General features: G+C 48.7%; 1 protein-coding gene across 1 annotated transcript in view; it reads right to left on the bottom strand.

Moving 5' to 3' along the window:
* Positions 1–25,365, bottom strand: part of KCNH6 (potassium voltage-gated channel subfamily H member 6) — a 76,013-nt gene that overhangs the window by 25,220 nt on the left and 25,428 nt on the right. Inside the window, exons 3-4 of the mRNA XM_038754448.1 lie at positions 12,849–13,010; positions 12,427–12,635 (exon numbers count right to left, since the gene is read on the bottom strand). Coding sequence (XP_038610376.1) covers positions 12,427–12,635; positions 12,849–13,010 — 371 coding nt within the window. The remainder of the gene's footprint in view (positions 1–12,426; positions 12,636–12,848; positions 13,011–25,365) is intronic.

The raw sequence follows: 25,365 nt of genomic DNA, 5'->3' as shown, positions 1-25,365 counted from the left end.
GAGATTGAGGAGTCACTGCAATGGATAGAGAGGGGAGAAGAGTTTGTGAGGGAGAGTGGGGAGACAGGGCGAATGATGGAATTAGGTTTATGAGGGAGAGAGAAGAGAGAAAAGTTTGTGAAGGAGCATGGGGAGATGGTTTGTGAGGGAGAGTGGGGAGACAGTTTATGACAGAGAGGGAGGGGACAAGGGTTGTGAGGGGCAGTAGGGAGATGGGTGGGATGAGAGAGAGTAGGGAGGTGGTTCGTGAGGGAGGGGGAGAAGGGCTTGTGAGAGGGGGAGAGAGAGGGTAGAAGAGTTGTGAGGAACAGTAGGGAGACAGATTTGTGTGGGAGATTGGGGAGATGGTTCGTGAAGGGGAGAGGGATTTGTGAGGGAGAGAGGGTAGAAGAGTTGTGAGGAAGAGTAGGGAGACAGGTTTGTGCAGGAGAGTGGGGAGATGGTTTGTGAGGGAGAGAGGGGAGAGGGATTTATGGGGGAGAGTGAGGAGACAGTTTATGAAAGACAGTTGGGAGACTAGGTTACTGAGGCAGGGGTTAGGGACTGGAGAGAGAAGGTCGGTTGGAGAGTGAAAAGGGATTAGGAAGGGAGGGGTTGAGTTTTAGGCCTATTTCCATTTCTCTGGATGACAGGTCTCTGCCCTTTGAATGAATAAGTCTCTGCCAAACCTCTGACTCCCTCCCTCTCCACGGCTCTTCTCTCTGTCCTTCCAACTCATTGGCTCCAGTTTCCTCCTACCTGAAAAATTTATCTGGTCCAGCTGCCCCGTCTCTGCCCTCCAGACTGCTAAATATCTGTGCTGCCTCCGTGCCCTTGTGACTGACCCTTCCGGGTCTTCTGACCAACAGATTCTGGTCCCTCACCTCAGAGGTGTAACGTTTCTAGCTACAAACACTTAGGGGAGACCTTCCTTGTCCCTCCTCTCCTGGTTCTCCACTTATCTCACTGGCCGTTCATCCTCAGTCTCCTTCGCGGGCTCCTCCTCCCCCTCCCATCCCCTTACTGTAGGGGTTCCTCAAGGGTCAGTTCTTGGTCCCCTTCTGGTCTCCATCTATATTCACTCCCTTGGTGAACTCATTCGCTCCCACGGCTTCAACTATCATCTCTACGCTGATGACACCCAAATCTACATCTCCACCCCTGTTCTCTCTCCCTCCCTCCAGGCTCGTATCTCCTCCTGCCTTCAGGACATCTCCATCTGGATGTCTGCCCGCCATCTAAAACTCAACATGTCCAAGACCGAACTCCTTGTCTTCCCTCCCAAACCCTGTCCTCTCCCTGACTTTCCCATCTCTGTGGACGGCACTACCATCCTTCCCGTCTCACAAGCCCGCAAACTTGGTGTCATCCTCGACTTCGCTCTCTCGTTCACCCCACACATCCAATCCGTCACCAAAACCTGCCGGTCTCACCTCCACAAAATCGCCAAGATCCGCCCTTTCCTCTCCATTGAAACCGCTACTTTGCTGGTTCAATCTCTCGTACTGTCCCGACTGGATTACTGCAGCCTCCTCTCTGATCTCCCATCCTCCTGTCTCTCCGCACTTCAGTCTATACTTCACTCTGCTGCCCGGATTATCTTTGTACAGAAACGCTCTGGGCATGTCACTCCCCTCCTCAAAAATCTCCAATGGCTGCATGTCAACCTTCAAATCAAGCAAAAACTCCTCACCCTGGGCTTCAAGGCTGTCCATCCCCTCGCCCCCTCCTACCTCACCTCCCTTCAGTCCTTCTCCAGCCCACCCGCACCCTCCGCTCCTCTGCCGCTGCTAACCACCTCACCGTACCTCGTTCTCGCCCGTCCCGCCATCGACCCCCGGCCCACGTCCTTCCTCTGGCCTGGAATGCCCTCCCTCCACACATCTGCCAAACTAGCTCTCTTCCTCCCTTCAGAGAGCGGCGCGAAGCAGCGTGGCCCAGTGGAAGAAGCGTGGGCTTGGGAGTCAGAGGTCATGGGTTCTAATCCCGGCTCTGCCACTTGTCAGCTGTGTGACTTTGGGCAAGCCACTTAACTTCTCTGTGCCTCAGTTCCCTCATCTGGACAAGTTGGCAACATACCCGACAGTGGGCTCACAGTCTAGAAGGGGGAGACAGAGAACAAAACAAAACATACTAACAAAATAAAATAAGTAGAATAAATATGTACAAATAAATAAAATAATAAATAAAATAAATAAGTAATAAAAATTAAACATAAAATAATAAAATAAATAAATAAATAGAGTAATAAATCTGTACAAACATATATACATATACATAGGTGCTGTGGGGAGGGGAAGGAGGTAAGGCGGGGGGGATGGGGAGGGGCCGCTTATCAGCTGTGTGACTTTGGGCAAGTCACTCCACTTCTCTGTGCCTCAGTGACCCCCATCTGGTGCTTAGTACAGTGCTCGGCACACAGCAAGCTGAGCTTACAGTCTGAAAGGGGAGAGATCTCCTCCAAGAAGCTTTCCCATCTCTGCTGACTAAGCCCTCCTCTCCTCCTCTCACACTCCCTTCTGCGACACCTTCATTCATCCCCTGTCTCAGCCTCACAGCACTTAATAATAATAATAATGGCATTTACTAAGCGCTTACTATCTGCAAGGCACTATTCTAAGTGCTGGGGAGGTTACTAGGTGATCAGGTTGTCCCACGTGGGGCTCACCGTCTTAATCCCCATTTTACAGATGAGGGAACTGAGGCCCGGAGAAGTTAAGTGACTTGCCCAAAGTCACACAGCTGACAGTTGGTATGTATGTATAGAAGCAGTGTGGCTTAATGAACAGAGCATGGGCGTGGGAATCAGAAGGACATGGGTTCTAATCCCCCCTCTGCCACATGTCTGCTGTGTGACCTTGGGCAAGTCACTTTGCTTCTCTGGGCATCAGTTAACTCATCTGGAAAATGGGGATTAAGAGTGTGAGCCCCATCTGGGATAGGGACTGTGCCCACTGTGCTTAACTTGTATCTACCCCAGCACTTAGAACAGTGCTTAGCACATAGTAAGCGCCTAACAGGAACCATTATTACTATTGTTATTATTATTGTTATTGTTATTAGAGAAGCAGCGAGGCTCAGAGGAAAAGAGGCCGGGCTTTGGAGTCAGAGGTCATGGGTTCAAATCCCAACTCCGTCAATTGTCAGCTGTGTGACTTTGGGCAAGTCGCTTCACTTCTCTGGGACTCAGTTACCTCATCTGTAAAATGGGGATTAAGACTGTGAGCCCCCTGTGGGACAACCTGGTCACCTTGTAACCTCCCCAGGGCTTAGAACAGTGCTTGGCACATAGTAAGTGCTTAATAAATGCCATTATTATCAGCTATTTATTTATGTATGTACGCATATTAATGTCTGTCTCCTGCTCTGGACTGTGAGCTCGTTGTGGGCAGCGAATGTGTCTGTTTATCGTTATATCGTACTCTTCTAAACACTTAGTACAGTGCTTTGCACACAGTCAGCGCTCAATAAATACTATTGAATTTAGGCACAGCTAGGCTCACACTCATGTGTGCATTCTCTCTCTTTCTCTCTCCTTCTTTTTCTCTCTCACGGGCCAGGCCTGAGCAGCTCCCCGTGAGCCCAGCGGAGAGGAACTAACAGCCAATCGATGGGGCTCAGGTCAGGGGAAGAGGAAGAGAGATAATAATAATAATAATAATAATGGTACTTGTTAAGCACTTACTATGTGCAAAGCACTGTTCTAAGTGCTGGGGGGATACAAGATGATCAGGTTGACCCACGTGGGGCTCACAGTGGGGCTCGGGATGTCCCCGAGCACTGAAAAATCACACTCACTCCATCACTCGGTCACTCCCCATCTAATTGCTCTCTCATTCTCCCTTTCGCTCTCACTCTCACTTTCATCCTCAATCGTATTTATTGAGCGCTTACTATGTGCAGAGCACTGTACTAAGCGCTTGGGAAGTCCAAATTGGCAACATATAGAGACGGTCCCTACCCAACAGTGGGCTCACAGTCTAAAAGCTCCTCAGACCCTGCTGTCCAGGCCAAGGGACTAGACACCCCAAGAGGGGCTAAGAACAGGGAGCCCCAGGAAGGAGGAAAACAAGGGGTGTGATGTGTGAGGTGTGTGTACGTGTGTGTGTGTGTGTGTGTGGTTAGAGAGAGGTGCCCCCTCCTGCAGAGCCCCTCGAGCCTCCAGCTGCCCCCCTTTGCCCTCTTCCCCACCCTCCCTAACCTAAAAGACCCTCAGCAGGACTGGGCCAGGGCCACAGCCCAGGGGCGCGGACCCCTATCAATCAATCGTATTTATTGAGCGCTTACTATGTGCAGAGCACTGTACTATCCCAGATCTCCTCTGCTTTCCCACTCAAAAACGTCACCCCTTCAGGGAGGCTGTGTGGGGTGAAACCAGCATTTCTGGGCAGTTTGCTGTTTGGCAGGGGTTGGCAGGGAGCAAGAGAGAGCAGAGGGGGTAGAGCCCGGCAGGGAGGGCGGCACCACCCAGGCCACAGAGCAGCGTGGCTCAGTGGAAAGAGCATGGGCTTTGGAGTCAGAGGTCATGGGTTCGAATCCCGGCTCCCCCGCTTGTCAGCTGCGTGACTTTGGGCAAGTCCCTTCGCTTCTCTGTGCCTCAGTTCACTCATCTGTAAAATGGGGATTAAGCCTGTGAGCCCCCCGTGGGACAACCTGATCACCTTGGAACCTCCCCAGCACTTAGAACAGTGCTTTGCAGATAGTAAGTGCTTAAGAAATGCCATTATCTTGTACATATTTACTATTCTCGTCCCCCCTCCATCCCCCCATCTTACCTCCTTCCCTTCCCCACAGCACCTGTATATATGTATATATGTTTGTAGAGATTTATTACCCTATTTATTTATTTATTTTACTTGTACTTATCTATTCTATTTATTTTATTTTGTTAGTATGCTTGGTATTGTTCTCTGTCTCCCCCTTTTAGACTGTGAGCCCACTGTTGGGTAGGGACTGTCTCTAGATGTTGCCAACTTGTACTTCCCAAGCGCTTAGTACAGTTCTCTGCACACAGTAAGCGCTCAATAAATACGACTGATTGATTGATTGATTCTATTTATTTTGTTAATGATGCGCATCTAGTTTTACTTCTACTTATTCTGATGTCCACATGTTTTGTTTTGTTGCCTGTCTCCCCCTTCTAGACTGTGAGCCCATTGTTGGGTGGGGACCATCTCTATATGTTGCCAACCTGTACTTCCCAAGCAGTTAGTACAGTGGTCTGCACACAGTAAGCGCTCAATAAATACGATTGAATGAATGAATGGAGGGCAGGGCAGAGGAAAGAGAGGGAGGGATCTGACCTGGGCAGTGGGGATGGGCCTGGGCCTTCTACTTGCACCCCCTCTGACCTTGACCTCCCTTCAACCTGGGGTTCTCAGAGCAGAGCCTCCCAAATGGGCAGCTGGTATGCCAATCCCACCCATTCCGCCACCTCTGCCCCCCTCCCTGGGTCCGGGGCAAGGAGCCTCAACCCCAATCTGGGTTTGGTGGGAAAAACACAGTGGGCAATAATCAATCAATCATATTTATTGAGCGCTTACTGTGTGCAGAGCACTGTAATAAGCGCTTGGGAAGTACAAGTTGGCAACATATAGAGACAGTCCCTACCCAACAGTGGGCTCACAGTCTAAGGTTCAACCATTCAATCATCAGGATCATACTCTGAGGGTGGTGAAGACCCTACAAGTTACACAAATGAAATAGGGCAGTCAAATCTTCCTCCACAGATGCCAGTCCCCAAGGCCAATTGACAGATTTATCCCAATAAAGGGCCAAACAGCAAAAATGTATAACCAAGGGATGGTACCTTCACACTGATTTTCCATACAAAGTGTCCTATTCTGCCCAAATAACTATTCACCCGTGATAAATCTGTTTTCGAATCAAAGCACTTCCATTTCTAAAAATGCTTCATGCTTTTCCTGATTCTAGAGCAGCGATGCTGGTTGAAACTTACGGAATGCCAAAAGAAATGAAAATTAAAATTCTAATATTAAAATTAGAGAAGCAGCGTGGCTTAGTGGGAAAGAGCCCGGGCTTTGGAGTCAGAGGTCATGGGTTCAAATCCCGGCTCCACCACTTGTCAGCTGTGTGACTTTGGGTAAGTCACTTAACTTCTCTGCGCCTCAGTTCCCTCATCTGTAAAAGGGGGATGAAGACTGTGAGCCCCACGTGGGACAACCTCATCACCTTGTATCCTCCCAGCGCTTAGAACAGTGCTTTGCACATAGTAAGCGCTTAATAAATGCCATTATTATTATTATTATTATTATTATTATATTCACTCACAATAAACAAGGGTTTATTCACTCACAATAAACCCTTCCCCCCATTCCTACTGCTTCCAGGGTGGGGGCCCAGGGGCAAGGAACGGGAAGCTAGGAGCGTCAAGGAGGTGGAGGTAGAAATTGGGTCAGAGAGGAGCCCAGGGAGAAGCAGAAATCGTGCGGGAAGCCAGTGCCCGTAGAGCAGTCCAGGCCTCCACCCCATGGCCCCGTGGGGTGGGAGAGGAAGGGGGCAACTGGGAAAGGAGGGCAGGGCGTCCAGCAGTGCTCAATTGGGCTTACATATGCTTCAGCTTGGGTTTCAGGCTCATTCTCTGGGTTGTGGAAGGTCAGCGGAGTTGGACAGAGCGGGCATCGGGGGAGAGGGGGACCCAGGGACGGAGGGATGGAAGGAGGGGGCAGGAGAAGGGAGGAGGGAAGGGGCAGGAGAGGGAAGGAGGGGGTAGGAGAGGTGGAAGGGAGCAGCAGAGGGAAGGGAAGGGTGGGACGATGAGAGATGGGGAGGACAAAGAGCACAGGAACCCAGGGGAAGGGAAAGACGTTGCCTTTGGAGAGGGAAAGAAGGGAGATTCCTGTTCCCGGACAGAGCCGTGCGGGCTGCTCCGCACCTGTATATATGTATATATGGTTGTACATATTTATTACTCTATTTATTTATTTATTTATTTATTTATTTTACTTGTACATTCCTAGCCTATTTATTTTATTTTGTTGGTATGTTTGGTTCTGTTCTCTGTCTCCCCCCTTTTAGACTGTGAGCCCACTGTTGGGTAGGGACTGTCTCTATGTGTTGCCAATTTGTACTTCCCAAGCGCTTAGTACAGTGCTCTGCACAGAGTAAGCGCTCAATAAATACGATTGATTGATTGATTGATTGATTGATTGCTCCGGGCTTGGATTCATTCATTCATTCATTCATTCATTCATTCATTCAATCGTATTTATTGAGTGCTTACTGTGTGCAGAGCACTGGACTAACAGCTTGGGAAGTACAAGTTGGCAACATATAGAGACGGTCCCTACCCAACAATGGGCTCACATCATCATCAATCGTATTTATTGAGCGCTTACTGTGTGCAGGACACTGGACTAAGCGCTTGGGAAGTACAAGTTGGCAACATATAGAGACGGTCCCTACCCAACAACGGGCTCACATCATCATCAATCGTATTTATTGAGCGCTTACTGTGTGCAGGGCACTGGACTAAGCGCTCGGGAAGTACAAGTTGGCAACATACAGAGACGGTCCCTACCCAACAACGGGCTCACATCATCATCAATCGTATTTATTGAGCGCTTACTGTGTGCAGGGCACTGGACTAAGCGCTTGGGAAGTACAAGTTGGCAACATATAGAGACGGTCCCTACCCAACAACGGGCTCACAGTCTAGAAGGGGGAGACGGACAACAAAACAAAACATGGGGACGGGTGTCAAGTCATCAGAATAAATAGATGTGAAGCTAGATGCATATCATTTACAAAATAAATAGGATAGTAAATATGTACAAGTAAAATAAATGGAGTAATAATTGGATGGTTTGCAGTCAGTCAGGGATGAGGCCACTCACTCCCTGCCCTCGACCTCCAGGTAAGATACTATGTTCAAAATGTTTCTTATTTTTTTTATGGTATCTGTGAAGCATTTACTATGTGCCAGGCACTGTAGTAAGCACTGGGGTAGATACAAACTAATCAGGTTGGACAAAGCCCACATGTGTGGCCCACATGGGGCTCACAGTCTTAATCCCCATTTTACAGATGAGATAGCAGAGGCCCAGAGAAGTGAAGTGACTTGTCCAAGGCCACACAACAGTCACGTGGGGGGCCAGAGATTAGAACTCAGGTCCTTCTGACTCCGAGGCCCGGGCTCTATCTACTAGGCAACACTGCTTCACTTCTGTTTGGGGAAGCAGTGTGGCTCAGTGGAAAGAGCCCGGGCTTTGGAGTCAGAGGTCATGGGTTCAAATGCCGACTCCGCCACTTGTCAGCTGTGCGACTTTGGGCAAGTCGCTTTACTTCTCTGGGCCTCAGTTCCTTCCTCTGTAAAATGGGGATGAAGACTGGGAGCCCCACGTGGGACAACCTAATTACCTTGTATCTACCCCAGCGCTTAGAACAGTGCTAGGCACATAGTAAGCGCTTAATAAATGCCAACATTATTATTATTATTATTATTATTATTATTATTATTATTCTGTTTGTGACCTCAGCTCTTTAGCCATGAAACCCTGACTGGCATCTCTGCCCCTCAGAGCAGAAAGATGCTCTTAGCTGCCCCTAGGACCCGGGACAGGGTGCCTCAGTGGAAACGGTCCAGGTCCGGGAGTCAGGGGACCCGGGTTCTAATTCCGGCCCTGCCACTGGCCTGCTGTGTGACCTTGGACAAGTCATTGCACCTCCCTGGACCTCAGTGTCCTCATCTGTGAAATGGGGATCAGCTCTCTGTTCACTCTCCCTCTTAGACTGTGAGCCCTGTCTGGGACAGGGACTGGAGTAGAGCTGATGAACTTGCAGCTCCCCCAGTGCTTAGCACAGTGCTTGGTGCATAGTAAGCACTTAATACATAACATTGTTATTATTGGGATTGGACATTTGATATTCACCCCACTCCCAACTCCACAGTACCTGTGTACTGTAGATTATAAATTATTTATTCACATAAATATAATAATAATGATGATGATTATTATTCTATTTCTTAAGCACTTACTATGTGCCAGGCACTGTACTAAGCGCTGGGGTGGATACAAGCAAATTGGGTTGGACAAAATCCCCGTCCCATGTGGGGCTCACACTCTTAATCCCCATTTTACAGATGAGGCAACTGAGGCCCAGAGAAGTGAAGTGACTTGCCTAAGGTCACACAGCAGACAAGTGGTAGAACTGGGATTAGAACCCATGACCTTCTGACTCCCAAGCTCATGCTTTATCCATGTTGTCATGCTGCTTGTCTGTCTCCCCCTGCCCCCTGTCAAGATTGTAAGCTCATCATGGGCAGGAAATGTGTCTGCTAATGGACTGTACTCTTCCAAGCACTTAGTACAGCAGCGTGGCTCAGTGGAAAGAGCACAGGCTTTGGAGTCAGAGGTCATGGGTTCAAATCCCGGCTCCGCCACTTGTCTGCTGTGTGACCTTGGGCCAGTCACTTAACTTCTCTGGGCCTCAGTTCCCTCATCTGTAAAATGGAGATTAAGACTATGAGCCCCATGTGGGACAACCTGATTCCTTTGTATCTACCCCAGCGCTTAGAACAGTGCTTGGCACATAGTAAGCGCTTAACAAATGCCGTTATTATTATTATTATTACAGTATTCTGTACATAGTAAGTGGTCAATAAATACCATTGATTGATTGATTGATTGATTGAATCTGAGCCCCAGGGGCAGAGGGAAAGAATGAGGCTGGGGCATCTCTCCTCAAGCGATTCCTATCGTTGATGATGATGATGATGATGATAGTATTTGTTAAGTGCTTACTATGTGCAAAGCACTGTTCTAAGCTCTAGGGGGATACAAGGTGATCAGGTTGTCACATGTGGGGCTCACAGTCTTAATCCCCATTTTACAGATGAGGGAACTGAGGTACAGAGAAGTTAAGTGACTTGCCCAAAGTCACACAGCTGACAACTGGCGGAGCTGGGATTAGAACCCATGACCTCGGACTCCAAAGCCTGTGCTCTTTCATCATCATCATCATCATCATCAATCGTATTTATTGAGCGCCTACTGTGTGCAGAGCACTGTACTAAGCGCTTGGGAAGTACAAATTGGCAACATATAGAGACAGTCCCTACCCACCAGTGGGCTCACAGTCTAAAAGGGGGAGACAGAGAACAAAACCAAACATACTAACAAACAACTAACAAAATAACAAAATAAAACAAAATAACAAAATAAAATAAATAGAATAGATCTCCTGTATGTTCCTCTCACTTCAGAACTGCTCTTTTCTGCTCACTTAAATCTCCTTTTCTGAGCAGAAGCAGCCCCCAAGCTCTTCTGGGCTACAACTAAGGGGTGGAGGTGGGGGGTTTCTACAAGCAGATCCCTGCCCCATTCAATCATCATCATCATCAATCGTATTTATGCCCCATTCAGCTGGATGAAGGGGAGTGGGGACAGGGCATGAAGCGGGGAGGACACGGGGGTCTCAGGCCAGAGTAGCACCAGTCTGGGAGCTAAAATTGACCTTTTCCAGACCTGGTGCTGCTGCCTGGCTGGCCAAAGGCCGAGAGCCAGAGGCGGTGGAGGAAAAGCCGCTGCTGCCGCCTGGAGAAACGACTTGTCCAGATCCAGCCCATCCCCTCCGCCCCAGCTAACGACCCACCATCGACCGGCTGCTGGACCCATGGAGAGGCAGCCCCGCTGCCTAGCAACCTGCTGGCCGTCGGCATACGTGATGCCCGCGTGAGCGAGGAGCTGTGCCCACTGGGCCCCGTGGCCCCCGAGGGCAGCCCCCACTCTGCTAGGCTGGCCGGGCCCCCCAAGGTCTGCAGGGAGTCTCTTTGAGCAGGGATCCAAGCAAGGAGGAGAGGAGATTGGATCCCAAGCCGGGGATTTATTACTCTATTTATTTATTTATTTATTTATTTATTTTACTTGTACATTTCTATCCTATTTATTTTATTTTGTTGGTATGTTTGGTTCTGTTCTCTGTCTCCCCCTTTTAGACTGGGAGCCCACTGTTGGGTAGGGACTGTCTCTATGTGTTGCCAATTTGGACTTCCCAAGCGCTTAGTACAGTGCTCTGCACATAGTAAGCGCTCAATAAATACGATTGATTGATTGATTGATTGATTGAATGGCTTTTCCACTGAGATCCCAGCTGGGCCCAGCCTCAGTCCCAGATAGGAGCAGCTCCCCCGCAGCTCCCCGACAGCTCTCTCTGTTTCCCAGCCTCTGCCCACCGTTGGGTAGGGACTGTCTCTATAGGTTGCCAACTTGTCCTTCCCAAGCGCTTAGTACAGTGCTCTGCACACAGTAAGCGCTCAATAAATACGATTGATGATGATGATGATGCCCAGCTCAGTCCAAACCCAATCAGAGCCCCATCAGAGTACACACCGATAATAATAACTGGCATGTCTCTTAAGGGCTTACTTTGTGCCGAGCGCTGGGGTAGAGTCAAGATAATTGCGCTGGATGCAGCCTTTAGCCCATAAGAGCTCACAGTCTAAGTAGGTCGGAGAAGGAATTGGATCCTTATTTACAGTTGAGGAAACTGAGGCACAGAAAAGTTAAGTGACTTGCTCAAGATGAAACAAGCGTCAGAGCCAGGAGCCAGTATTAGAACCAACACTCTATAACCTCCCCTAATATCCAGCAGCCATTTCCTGCCTTTGAGGAACTTGCAGTCAATCAATCCATCGGGGAACGTCTATTACGTGCAGAGAACTGTACTAAGCACTCCGGAGAGTCCACTAGAAGTTAGTAGACGTGCTCCCTGCTTTTAAGGAACTCGCAATCAATCGGTCAGTTAATGTCTCACCAATCAATCAATCAATCGTATTGAGTGCTTACTTCATCATCATCATCAATCGTATTTATTGAGCGCTTACTATGTGCAGAGCACTGTACTAAGCGCTTGGGAAGTACAAATTGGCAACATATAGAGACAGTCCCTACCCAACAGTGGGCTCACAGTCTAAAAGGGGGAGGCAGAGAACAAAACCAAACATACTAACAAAATAAAATAAATAGAATAGATATGTACAAATAAAATAAATTAAATAAATAAATAAATAGAGTAATAAATATGTACAAACATATATACATATATACAGTGCAGAGCACTGTACTAAGCGCTTGGGAAGTACAAGTTATATGTAGAGCACTGCACTAAGAACTCTGGAGAGTCCAATAGAAGTTAGTAAAAGGGATCCCTGTCATCAAGGAATTCGTAACTAATCAATCGGGGATATTTACGGGATGCTTACTTTGTCCTGAGCATTGTACTAAGCACTTGGGAGAGTCCAACAGAGTTAGTGGACGTGATCCTGTCCTCAAGGGACTTCTGGTCTAGCGAGCTGCCTTGCCTGGGAAGGTGAAGGCTGGAGGAAGCCCCGCAGGGCCCGGCCTTTCCTCCTTGAGTAGGGTCCTGCAGCCCTCCTCCCTCTCCGGGGTCCGTCCCCCACTCCTTCCCTCCGCCCTCTCCGGGTACCTGGGTGACCTTCTCCGTGACGTTCTGCGTGCGCTCCACGACTTTGTGAGGGGCGATGATCTCGATCTCCGCGGTGGAGCCCGAGCGGTGCTTCTCCAGGTTGAACTCGACGAAGTTGAGCGTGAACTGGGGGATCTGGCTGATGGTGCGGTATTTGACCGAGTGGGCGTCCGGCCCCAAGGCCTGTCCGCCCACCTTGCCCTGGGAGCCTTGTGAAAGGATAGGCCCCGTCACGGGGGGGCTTCCGTCCTCCCTGAGGGGAGGCAGTTGGGTGGGGTTGGGGATGGAGAGGGGGCAAGGGGGTCTGAGACTAGAGGAAGCATGCGTGCAGTGGTCTCAGGGCGATGGATCCCTTCCCAACTGGGTTTCCCAGCATGGGGGTAGAGCCCTCCCCCAACTTTCCAGGGCCCCAGGCTTCCCACCGGATCTCAGGAAGCTTGGCATCAACAGGCTCCGGGACAGAGTGCGGTTGCTAGGCTTGGCGAGGAGCTGGGCCAGATCCTCGAAGTTGAGGATGAACATGATGACGGCTCCGTCCTCGTTCTTCACGGGCACCACGTCCACCAGGCAGCGGAAACAGGAGGCTGCGGGCACCCGGCACGGTTTTTTTCTTAGTTTTAATGGTATTTAATAATTGTGGTATTTGTTAAGCGCTTACTATGTGCCAAGCACTGTACTGAGCGTTGGGGTGGATACAATCCAATCAGGTTGGACACAGCCCCTGTCCCACATGGGGCTTCACGGTCTTAATCCCCACTTTACAGATGAGGTAACTGAGGCATAGAGAAGTGAAGTGACTTGCCCAGAGTCACACAGCAGGCATGAGCTCCCTAAATTCTCCCATTCCTCTCCAGTCCCTCCTTCTGCACCCTCTTCTACTCCTCCATCTTTCCCAGCAGTATCTCAAGAGTAGACCACTGCCTCTCAAAACCCACCCCCTCCATGCAACTCCAACTCCATCCCTTCACACTTTATCAGACACTTGTCCCCTCCCTTCTTCTCTCCTTCACTGCCATCTTCAACCGTCTACTTTCTAGTGGCTTCTTCCCCACTCCTTTCAAACATGCTCTGGTTTCCCCTATCTTAAAAAAAAACTCTCCCTTGACCCCCACGGCTCCCTCCAGTTATTGTCCATATCTTTCCCATCAGTCCTCTCCAAACTTCTTGAGAGAGCTGTTTACACACGCAGCCTCCACTTCCTCTTCTCTAATTTTCTCCTTGACCTCCTCCAATCCGGCTTACAACCCCTTCACTTAACGGAAACTCCCCTCTCAAAGGTCACCGGTGATCTCTGTCTTGCCAAATCCCACGGCTTCTACTTCATCTTAATCCTCCTCTACCTCTCAGTGGCCTCTGGCACTGAGACCACCTCCTCCTCCTGGAAACATTATCCAACCCTGGCTTCACCAACAATATCCCATCCTAGCTCTCCACCTATCCCACTGACTGCTCCTTCTCAGTTTTCTTTGTGAGCTCCTCCTCTGCGTCCCATCCTCTGACAGTGGGAGTCCCTTACGGTTCAGTGTTTGGTCCCCTTCTATTATCCAATCTGCACCCACTCCTTTGGAGAACTCATTCACTCCCACGGTTTCAACTTCTATCGCTATGCAGATGATTTCCAAATTCATTCATTCATTCAATCACATTTATTGAGCACTTACTGTGGGCAGAACACTGTACCAAGCACTTAGGAGAGTACAATATATCATTAAAGAGACACATTCCCTGCCCACAATGAATTTACAGTCTAAAGGGGGAGACAGACATTAATATAAATAAATTATAGCTATGTTCATTAGTGTTCTGGGGCTGGAATGGGAGGTGAATAAAGGGAGCAAGTCAGGGTGACACAGAAGGGAGTGGAAGAAGAGGCAAGTGGTCTTAGGGAAAACCTCTTGAAGGAGTTGTACCCTCAATAGGGCTTTGAAGGAGGGGGAAGTAATTGTCTGTCAGATTTGAGGATGGAGGGCGTCCCAGGCCACAGGCAAGATGTGGATGAGGGATTGGTGGCAAGATAGAGACTGAGGCAAAGTGAGAAGGTTAGCAGTAGAGGAATAAAGTTTGTGGGCTGGGTTGTATTAAGAGGGTAACAAGGTGAGGTAGGAGGGGGCAGGATGATTGAGTGCTTTAAAGCCAATGGTGAGGAAGTTTTGTTTGATGTGGAGGTGGGTGGGAAACCACTGGAGTTCTTGAGGAAATTTACCTGACCTCTCTCCTCTGCAATCTCTCACTTCCTCCTGCCTTCAGGACATCCCTACATGGCTGCCCCACTGTCAGCTCAAGTTAAACATGTCTAATAATAATAATAATAATAATAATAATAATGGTAGTAATAATGATGGCATTTGTTAAACGCTTATTATGTGCCAAGCACTGTTCTAAGTGCTGGAGTAGACACAAGGTCATCAGGTTGTTCCACGTGGGGCTCATAGTCTTAATCCCTATTTTACAGATGAGGGAACTGAGGCACAGAGAAGTCAAGTGACTTGCCCAAAGTCACACAGCTGGTCAGTGGTGGAGCCGGGATTAGAACCCATGACCTCTGACTCCCAAGCCCATCCTCTTTCCACTATGCCATGCTGCTCCTCTACATATGTATCTCTCTCTCTCTCTCTCTCCCTCTCTCTCTAGATCTCTATGAGGTCTAACACTGACCCCATCTTCCTATCCATACCCTGTCCTCCCCCGTCTTCCCCATCACTGTAGACAGCACCACAACTCTCCCTCTCTCACTATAGCCTCTCTCACTTTATTTGTACATATTTATTCTATTTATTTTATTTTGTTAATATGTTTTGTTCTGTCTCCCCCTTCTAGACTGTGAGCCCACTGTTGGGTAGGGCCCGTCTCTATATGTTGCCAACTTGGACTTCCCAAGCACTTAGTCCAGTGCTCTGCACACAGTAAACGATCAATAAATACGATTGATTGACTGATTGATTGATTGACCTCTGACTCCAAAGCCCGTGCTCTTTCCACTGAGCCACACTGCTTCTCTACTAGTGTGATGGATGAATGAATATCTCACTGGCCATCACTAGTCCCAGAAACTGTGCTCCTTGGAAAACGATCTCAGCGGCTTGGCCCCCGGAGATGTGTCCAGCCTGTGGATTGAGGTGATCCAGCCTTGAGGGTGGCAAGAGGGTGGGGCTGCCACTTTGGCTCGCTTGTCCGGGCATCAGCGGGAAGGGCAGTTGAGCCGGTCATTAGGGGGATAACGGGGCATCGGGCCCCAAGGCCGCGCACGGCTTCGGCGGATCGGGACTTAATCTGGGCGTTAGTGGCTGCTGTAATTAAGGCAGAGCAGATGGGCATCAGACTGAGAAAAGTGGGATTATACAATCCCAGGGGAGTACTGACTGCATCCTCCCCTTGGATCCTATCTTCCCTTCCCGGCTCTTCCCTAGCCACCCTCCCCACTGGGCCCGCTCCTCGAAGGACCAGCAGCAGGTTAGTGATCAGGTCTGGAGGGAAGCAACCCCCCGCTTGGCTTGTTTTATTCCCAGACGCTCCAGCGTATTCGAAACAGCCAGTCAGTCGTATTTATTGAGCGCTTACTGTGCGCAGAGCACTGCACTAAATGCTTGGGAGACTACAACACAATAATAAACAGACTCATTCCCTACCTGTAACGAGTTTACAATCTAGAGCGGCGAGAAGCAGCGTGGCTCAGTGGAAAGAGCCCGGGCTTTGGAGTCAGAGGTCATGGGTTCAAATCCCGGCTCCGCCCATTGTCAGCTGTGTGACTTTGGGCAAGTCACTTCAGTTCTCTGGGCCTCAGTTCCCTCATCTGGAAAATGGGGATTAAGACTGTGAGGCCCCTGTGGGACAACCTGATGGCCTTGTAACCTCCCCAGTGCTTAGAACAGTGCTTTGCACATAGTAAGCGCTTAATAAATGCCATTATTATTATTATTATTATTATTATTATTATTATTATTATTATTGTTAGAGGGCTGGGCTATGAGGCAGGGTGGAGGGCTGGCAATGCCCAGGAAGGCGAGTTTTCATGCCAGCTCCCGGGAGTGCCCTAGAACCCAGTCCTGGGACTCAGAAGGATCTGTGTTCTAATCCCAGCTCCTCTATTTGTTGGCTGTATAACCTTGGGCAAGTCACTTCACTTCTCTTTGGCCCTCAGTTACCTCACCTGGAAAACCGGGATTAATGCTCCATGTGGGACATGGACCGTGTCCAACCTGATTATCTTATAATAATGTTGGTATTTGTTAAGCGCTTACTATGTGCAAAGCACTGTTCTAAGCGCTGGGGGGAACACAAGGAGATGAGGTTGTCCCATGTGGGGCTCACAGTCTTAATCCCCATTTTACAGATGAGGGAACTCAGGCACAGAGAAGTGAAGTGACTTGCCCAAGGTCACACAGCAGACAGGTGGGGGAGTCGGGATTCGAACCCATGACCTCTGACTCCAAAGCCCGTGCTCTTTCCACTGCGCCACGCTGCTCCTCTACATCTTATACCTACCCCAGCACTTAGAACAGTACCTGGCACATAGTAAGAGCTTAACAAATACCATCAACATCATCATCATCATCCTCTCTGCCCTTCTGGCTCTGGGGGCCCCCTCGTCCCCCTCTCCATCCCCCCCATCTTACCTCCTTCCCTTCCCCACCGCACCTGTATATACGCATATATGTTTGTACATATTTATTACTCTATTTATTTATTTATTTATTTATTTTACTTGTACATAGCTATTCTATTTATTTTATTTTGTTAATATGTTTTGTTTTGTTCTCCGTCGCCCCCTTTTAGACTGTGAGCCCACTGTTGGGTAGGGACTGTCTCTATATGTTGCCAAGCGCTTAGTACAGTGCTCTGCACGTAGTAAGCGCTCAATAAATACGATTGATGAGGATGATGATGGGGGCAGTGGTGACCAGGCATTCTTGTGCCCCAGTAGGGCTTAGTACAGTGCTCTTCACACAGTAAGTGCTCAATAAATATGACTGAATGAGTGACTATATGTCTATATGGTTGCATGTATTTATTACTCCTTTTATTTATTTATTTTATTTGTACATATTTATTCTATTTATTTTACTCTGTTAATATGTTTGGTTTTGTTCTCTGTCTCCCCCTAGACTATGAGCCCACTGTTGGGTAGGGACTGTCTCTATATGTTGCCAAGCGCTTAGTACAGTGCTCTGCACGTAGTAAGCGCTCAATAAATACAATTGATGATGATGATGATGGGGGCAGTGGTGACCAGGCATTCTTGTGCCCCAGTAGGGCTTAGTACAGTGCTCTTCACACAGTAAGTGCTCAATAAATATGACTGAATGAGTGAATATATGTCTATATGGTTGCATGCATTTATTACTCCTTTTATTTATTTATTTTATCTGTACATATTTATTCTATTTATTTTATTTTGTTACTATGTTTTGTTTTGTTCTCTGTCTCCCCCTTCTAGACTGTGAGCCCACTGTTGGGTAGGGACCGTCTCTAGATGTTGCCAACTTGGACTTCCCAAGCACTTAGTACAGTGCTCTGCACACGGTAAGTGCTCAATAAATACGATTGAATGAATGAATGAATGAATGAATGAATGAATGAATGAATGAATGAATGAATGAATGAGGAGGCATTGCTTTGCCAAGGTGAAGTCTGAGCCCTTAGAGATTTCCCCTCTTGGCTCATCTTGGGGCAAATGGGAGGAGGTGGGAAGGGGTTTGTGGGTGTCACAGAGCAGGCGGAGGTGGGGAACTTGGGGAGTGGACTCAGTCTTCCTGCCCAGTCCTTGTTACATATGTGTGTGTGTGTATGTGTGTGTGTGTGTGTGTGTGTGTGTGCGTGAGAGAGACAGAGACAGACAGAGAGAGAGAGAGAGAGAGAGAATCCTGCTTATTTCCCTGGGGTCAGAGTGTGGAGAGAGAAAGGGGTTGGGGGGCGGGTCAGGGCTTTTTTTAAAAAAAATGATAATAATAATAATAATGGCATTTACTAAGCGCTTCCTACGTGCAAAGCACTGTTCTAAGCTCTGGGGAGGTTACAAGATGATCAGGTTGTCCCATAGGGGCCTCACAGTCTTCATCCCCATTGTACAGATGAGGGAACTGAGGTCCAGAGAAATGAAGTGACTTGCCCAAAGTCACACAGCTGGCAATCGGCAGGGCCGGGATTCAAACCCGTGACCTCTGACTCCAAAGCCCGTGCTCTTTCCACTGAGCCACGCTGCTTCTCTAATGGTATTTGTTAAGGGCTTACTATACCGTAGTACACAGGGGAAGCAGCCTGGCCTAGTGGAAAGAGCGTGGGCCTGGGAACCAGGGGTCCTGGGTTCTAATTCTAGTTCCATCACGTACCTGTTGTGTGACCTTGGGCAAGACACTAGACTCAGCGCTTCAGTTACCTAATCTGTCAAATGGGATAATAATAATGTTGGTATTTGTTAAGCGCTTACTATATGCCAAGCACTGTTCTAAGCACTGGGGTAGATACAAGGTGATCAGGTTGTCCCACGTGGAGCTCACAGTCTCCATCCCCATTTTCCAGATGAGGGAACTGAGGCCCAGAGAAGTGAAGCGACTTGCCCAAAGTCACACAGCTGACAAGTGTCGAAGCTGGGATTAGAACCCATGACCTCTGACTCCCAAGCCCATGCTCTTTCCACAGAGCCACGCTGCTTCCCTACCTCTACTTAAACTGTGAGCTCCATGTGGGATGTGGACTGTGTCCAATCTGATTAACTTGTATTTAGTCATTCATTCAATCATATTTATTGAGCCCTTACTGTGTTCTGAGCACTGTACTAAGCGCTTGAGAGAGTGCTGTATAACAATGAATGGACAAATTCCCTGCCCACAACGAACTTACAGTTTAAAGGGGGAGACAGACATTAACGGAAATAAATAAATGAGAGATATAGACATAAGATATAGCTATAGAAGCAGGATGGCTCAGTGGAAAGAGCCCGGGCTTTGGAGTCAGAGGTCATGGGTTCAAATCCCAGCTCCGCCAATTGTCAGCTGTGTGACTTTGGGCAAGTCACTTCGCTCCTCTGTGTCTCAGTTACCTCATCTGTAAAATGGGGATTAAGACTGTGAGCCCCCCGTGGGACAACCTGATCACCTTGTAACCTCCCCAGCGCTTAGAACAGTGCTTTGCACATAGTAAGTGCTTAAAAAATGCCATCGTTAATATTATTATAAGTACTTTGGGACTGGGAGGAGGGATGAATAAAGGGAGCAAGTCAGGGTGATGCAGAAGGGAGTAAGAACAGTGCTTAACAAGTACTATTATTATTATTATTATTATCAGGTCTGTACTAAGTGCTCAGGGAGATTCAAGTTGCTCAGATTGGAAACCATCCCTGTCCCACAAGGGGCTCCCAGTCTTAATCCCCATTTTACAGATGAGATAACGGAGGCACAGAGGAATGAAGTGACTTGTCCAGAGTCACCCAGCGGACAAGTGGTGGAGCTGAGATTCGAACTCAGGTCCTCTGACTCTCAGGCCCGTTCTCTGTCCACCAGGCCATGCTGCTTCTCTGAAAATTGAGAATGTCAAGCGGGGAGGGGCAGGGCTGGGTTACCTTGGGGGTTTTCTGGAGGAGAGAGCAGCGATCTGGGGACCCTGAAGGGGGTGAAGAGCCCCTGGCTGAGGACCAGGGGATCAATCAATCAATCAATCGTATTTATTGAGCGCTTACTGTGTGCAGAGCACTGTAATAAGCGCTTATGGGACAACTCTGGGGCTGGGGACAGGTGGGCACAGGTAATGGATTCACTGCACTACTAGATGGCAAGAGGCCCAGAAAGGAGCAGAGGGGCCAACAGGGAGAACGGGAGCATGTCTGCAGAGCACTGTACTAAGCTCGGGAGAGGACGCTACGCTTGGCTTATTCATTCATTTGTATTTGTTGAGCGCTTGCTGTGTCCGGAGCGCTGTGCTAAGCACTTGGGAGAGTGTGGCTTATTCATTTATTCATTCAACCATATCGAGCGCTTACTGTGTGCAGGGCACTGTACTAAGTGCCTGGGAGAATGCAAAATAAGAGTTGGCAATAATAACGATGTCTGTCGAGCGCTTACTGCTAAGCACTGCTGAGAGCTCACCTCCTCCAGGAGGCCTTCCCAGACTGAGCCCCTTCCTTCCTCTCCCCCTCGTCCCCCTCTCCATCCCCCCCATCTTACCTCCTTCCCTTCCCCACAGCACCTGCATATATGGATATATGGTTGTACATATTTATTACTCTATTTATTTATTTATTTTACTTGTACATATCTACCCTATTTATTTTATTTTGTTAGTATGTTTGGTTTTGTTCTCTGTCTCCCCCTTTTAGACTGTGAGCCCACTGTTGGGTAGGGCCCGTCTCTATATGTTGCCAATTTGTACTTCCCAAGCGCTTAGTACAGTGCTCTGCACATAGTAAGCGCTCAATAAATACGATTGATGATGATGATGAAGCACTGTTTTAAGCGCTGGGACAGTACAGGTGAATCAAGGTGGACTCAGTCCCTGTTCCACATGGCGCTCACAGTCTTAAGCCCCATTTTGCGGATGAGGGAACTGAGGCACAGAGAAGTTAAGTGCCCGAGGTAACAGAACAGACAAGTGTCGGAGGCAGGATTGGAACCCAGGTCCTTCTGATTCCCAGTCCCTTGCTTTTTAGAGAAGCAGCGGGGCTGAGCCCGTTGCTAGGTAGGGACCATCCCTGTATGTTGCCGATTTGAACTTTCCAAGCGCTTAGTACAGTGCTCTGCACACAGTAAGCACTCAATAAATACAATTGAAAGAAAGATAGAGGACAACCTGGGGGTCACCAGGGCTGGATGTCCCAGGGCCCTAACCGGTCTTTTCTTTTACTGTGGTAGCCCCGGCCCGGGAGTCAGAAGGTCACGGGTTCTATTCCCTGCTCTGCCACTTGTCTGCTGTGTGACCTTGGGTAAGTCACTTCACTTCTCTGGGCCTCAGTTACCTCATCTGTAAAATGGGGATTAAGATTGTGAGCCTCACATGGGACAGGGACTACGTCCAACCTTATCTGCTTTTTCCTCTCAATCAATCAATCAATCAATCGTATTTATTGAGCGCTTACTGTGTGCAGAGCACTGTACTAAGCGCTTGGGAAGTACAAGCTGGCAACATATAGAGACAGTCCCTACCCAACAGCGGGCTCACAGGGGGAGACAGAGAACAAAACCAAACATACTAACAAAATAAAATAAATGGAATAGATATGTACAAGTAAGATAAATAAATAAATAGAGTAATAAATATGTACAAACATATATACATATATACAGGCACATATTAAGCACTTAACAAATACCATAATAATAATAATAACCACCCTGGATCTTGGTTCCCAGCCCTTATGTACAAACATATATACATATATACAGGCACATATTAAGCACTTAACAAATACCATAATAATAATAATAACCACCCTGGATCTTGGTTCCTAGCCCTGCCCCCTCTGCCCATCCAGCAGCCCCAGAGCGAGTGCCTAATCAATAACGAGTGCCCGGTAGCCATGGCAACTGGATTTATTGGTTTCCGGCCTTCAATGAGTGACTCCCGCTGCTGATTACCAGTTGTTAATTGGTGAAGTCCTGTGCCAGGGTCATCGGGCAGAAGTGGCCCGGTGGGAAGTGGACAATCGGAGGGGGAGGCATCCTGGTCCCTGGAGGAGGAGGAGGAGGAAGACCAGGACAAGAGCTTCGGTAGCAGAAATAAATCAGCCGGGGGCTTGTGGAGTTCCAGAGGGCAGAGGAGGACTGGCAGGGCACCCAGTCAGGGGGGTGTGAGGGGGCTCAGAGAGACCCCCAAGCAGTCCGAGTCAGAAGAGGAGGCTGAACTGGGGCCTCTCCCACCTCCAGGACTCCCGAACCTCAACTCTGACCTCCAACTGGCACCCCCTTGCATCCTCAGCCCCTTAATAACGATGGCATTTATTAAGCGCTTACTAGGTGCAAAGCACTGTTCTAACAAAATAAAATAAATAGAATAGATTTCTATTCTAGAAACAGAAATCTGGGGAGGTTACAAGGTGATCGGGTTGTCCCACGGGGGGTTCACGGTCTTCATCCCCATTTTACAGATGAGGGAACCGAGGCCCAGAGAAGTGAAGTGACTTGCCCAGAGTCACCCAGCTGACAATGGGCGGAGCCGGGTTTCGAACCCATGACCTCTGACTCCAAAGCCCGTGTTCTTTCCACTGAGCCACGCTGCTTCTCTTCTGACCTTGTGCCCCAGAGTGATCGCAGAAGCCAGGTCCCCTGGCCAGAGATGACTTTGGGGTGCAGCTGAGCTCCCCCCCTCCAGCCGGAGAAGGGGTCCTCCAGGGTCGGCCTGGGACCCTCGGTGAATGACGAACCTCTACAGCTCAGAATAAGCTGCCCCCGGGGGGACGTCCAGCAGGTAGGTGCATGGTGGTAGTAGTAGGGGTTGGACTGGGACCCGCTTTTCCTTGCCAAGCCATCGAGGCTGGATGGGACTTCCCAGAGGGAAAAGGAGAACAGATACTTAAGCAGCTGCATGTTCACCGGACTCTGAGAACTCTCTCATCAGGGGAGTTTGGCCCGAGGAAGGCCCATGTCTGTCCGTCTCTATCAATCAATCAATCAATCAATAGTATTTATTGAGCGCTTACTATGTGCAGAGCACTGTACTAAGCGCTTGGGAAGTACAAATTGGCAACACATAGAGACAGTCCCTACCCAACAGTGGGCTCACAGTCTAAAAGGGGGAGACAGAGAACAGAACCAAACATACCAACAAAATAAAATAAATAGGATAGAAATGTACAAGTAAAATAAATAAATAAATAAATAAATAGAGTAATAAATATGTACAACCATATATACATATATACAGGTGCTGTGGGGAAGGGAAGGAGGTAAGACGGGGGGATGGAGAGGGGGACGAGGGGGAGAGGAAAGAAGGGGCTCAGTCTGGGAAGGCCTCCTGGAGGAGGTGAGCTCTCAGCAGGGCCTTGAAGGGAGGAAGAGAGCTAGCTTGGCGGATGGGCAGAGGGATTGGGGGCATTCCAGGCCCGGGGGATGACGTGGGCCGGGGGTCGATGGCGGGACAGGCGAGAACGAGGTACAGTCGTCTCTATATGTTGCTGACTTGTACTTCCCAAGCGCTTAGTACAGTGCTCTGCACACAGTAAGCGCTCAATAAATAATAATAATAATGGTATTTGTTAAGCGCTTACTACGTGCAAAGCATTGTTCTGAGCGCTGGGGAGGTTACAAGGTGATCCGGTTGTTCCATGTGGGGCTCACAGTCTTAATCCCCATTTTACAGATGAGGCAACTGAGGCCCAGAGAAGTGAAGTGACTTCCTCAAAGTCACACAGCTGACGGTTGGCGGAGCTGGGATTGGAACCCATGACCTCTGACTCCAAAGCCTGGGCTCCTTCCACTGAGCCACGATGCTTCTCCTGATGCTCAAGAGCATCAGTTAGCACAAACAGCCTCCGAGCCAAGACTCTGGAGCGGTAGCCTCCGCCTACGATTACGAGCCCACTGTTGGGTAGGGACTGTCTCTATATGTTGCCAATTTGTACTTCCCAAGCGCTTAGTCCAGTGCTCTGCACACAGTAAGCGCTCAATAAATACGATTGATGATGATGATGACGATTAAATACGATTGAATGAATGTCTGTCTCCACCCTTCTAGACTGTGAGACCACTGTGGGCAGTGATTGTCTCTATTTGTTGTTGAACTGTATTTCCCAAGCGCTTAGTGCAGTGCTCTGCACACAGTGAGCGCTCAATAGATACGATGGAATGAATGAATGGTCTGTCAACCATGAACCATTCTGTCTGCCCTGTGTCCACCCTGAGCGCAACCAGGGATCAGGCCAGGACTCTCCTCCATCAGCTGGGAGACGCCCTCAATCAATCAATCAATCAATCGTATTTATTGAGCGCCTACTATGTGCAGAGCACTGTACTAAGCGCTTGGGAAGTACAAATTGGCAACACATAGAGACAGTCCCTACCCAACAGTGGGCTCACAGTCTAAAAGGGGGAGACAGAGAACAGAACCAAACATACCAACAAAATAAAATAAATAGGATAGATATGTACAAGTAAAATAAATAAATAAATAAATAAATAGAGTAATAAATATGTACAACCATATATACATATATACAGGTGCTGTGGGGAAGGGAAGGAGGTAAGATGGGGGGATGGAGAGGGGCCCTCCACACCTAGAAACCTTAGAAGCGAGGCATGGCCTAGTGGAAAGTCAATCAGTCAGTCCGTCAAATTTATTGAGCGCTTCTGTGTGCAGAGCACTGTACTAAGCACTTGGGAGAGTACACTATAACCATAAACAGACGTATTCCCTGTCCAAAATGAGTTTACAATCTAGAGGGAAAGAGCACAGTCCTGGGAGTCGGATTATCTGGGTTCTAATCCTGGTTCCTCCATGTGTCTGCTGTGTGACCTTGGGCAAGTCACTTCACTTCTCTGGGCCTCAGTTCCCTCATCTGTAAAATGGAGATTCAAGTCTTGTTCTCCTTCATCATCATCAATCGTATTTATTGAGCGCTTACTATGTGCAGAGCACTGTACTAAGCGCTTGGGAAGTACAAGTTGGCAACATATAGAGACAGTCCCTACCCAACAGTGGGCTCACAGTCTAAAAGGGGGAGACAGAGAACAAAACCAAACATACTAACAAAATAAAATAAATAGAATAGATAGGTACAAGTAAAATAAATAAATAAATAGAGTAATAAATATGTACAAACATATATACAGGTGCTGTGGGGAAGGGAAGGAGGTAAGATGGGGGGGGATGGAGAGGGGGACGAGGGGGAGAGGAAGGAAGGGGCTCAGTGTGGGAAGGCCTCCTGGAGGAGGTGAGCTTTCAGCAGGGCCTTGAAGGGAGGAAGAGAGCTAGCTGGGCGGATGGGCAGAGGGATTGGGGGCATTCCGGGCCCGGGGG

This window comes from Tachyglossus aculeatus, chromosome 11 (genome assembly GCF_015852505.1).
Source record: "Tachyglossus aculeatus isolate mTacAcu1 chromosome 11, mTacAcu1.pri, whole genome shotgun sequence".
NCBI lineage: Eukaryota > Metazoa > Chordata > Mammalia > Monotremata > Tachyglossidae > Tachyglossus > Tachyglossus aculeatus.
The sequence above is the reverse complement of the archived record's forward strand: the minus strand, read 5'-3'. Positions and strand labels throughout refer to the sequence as shown.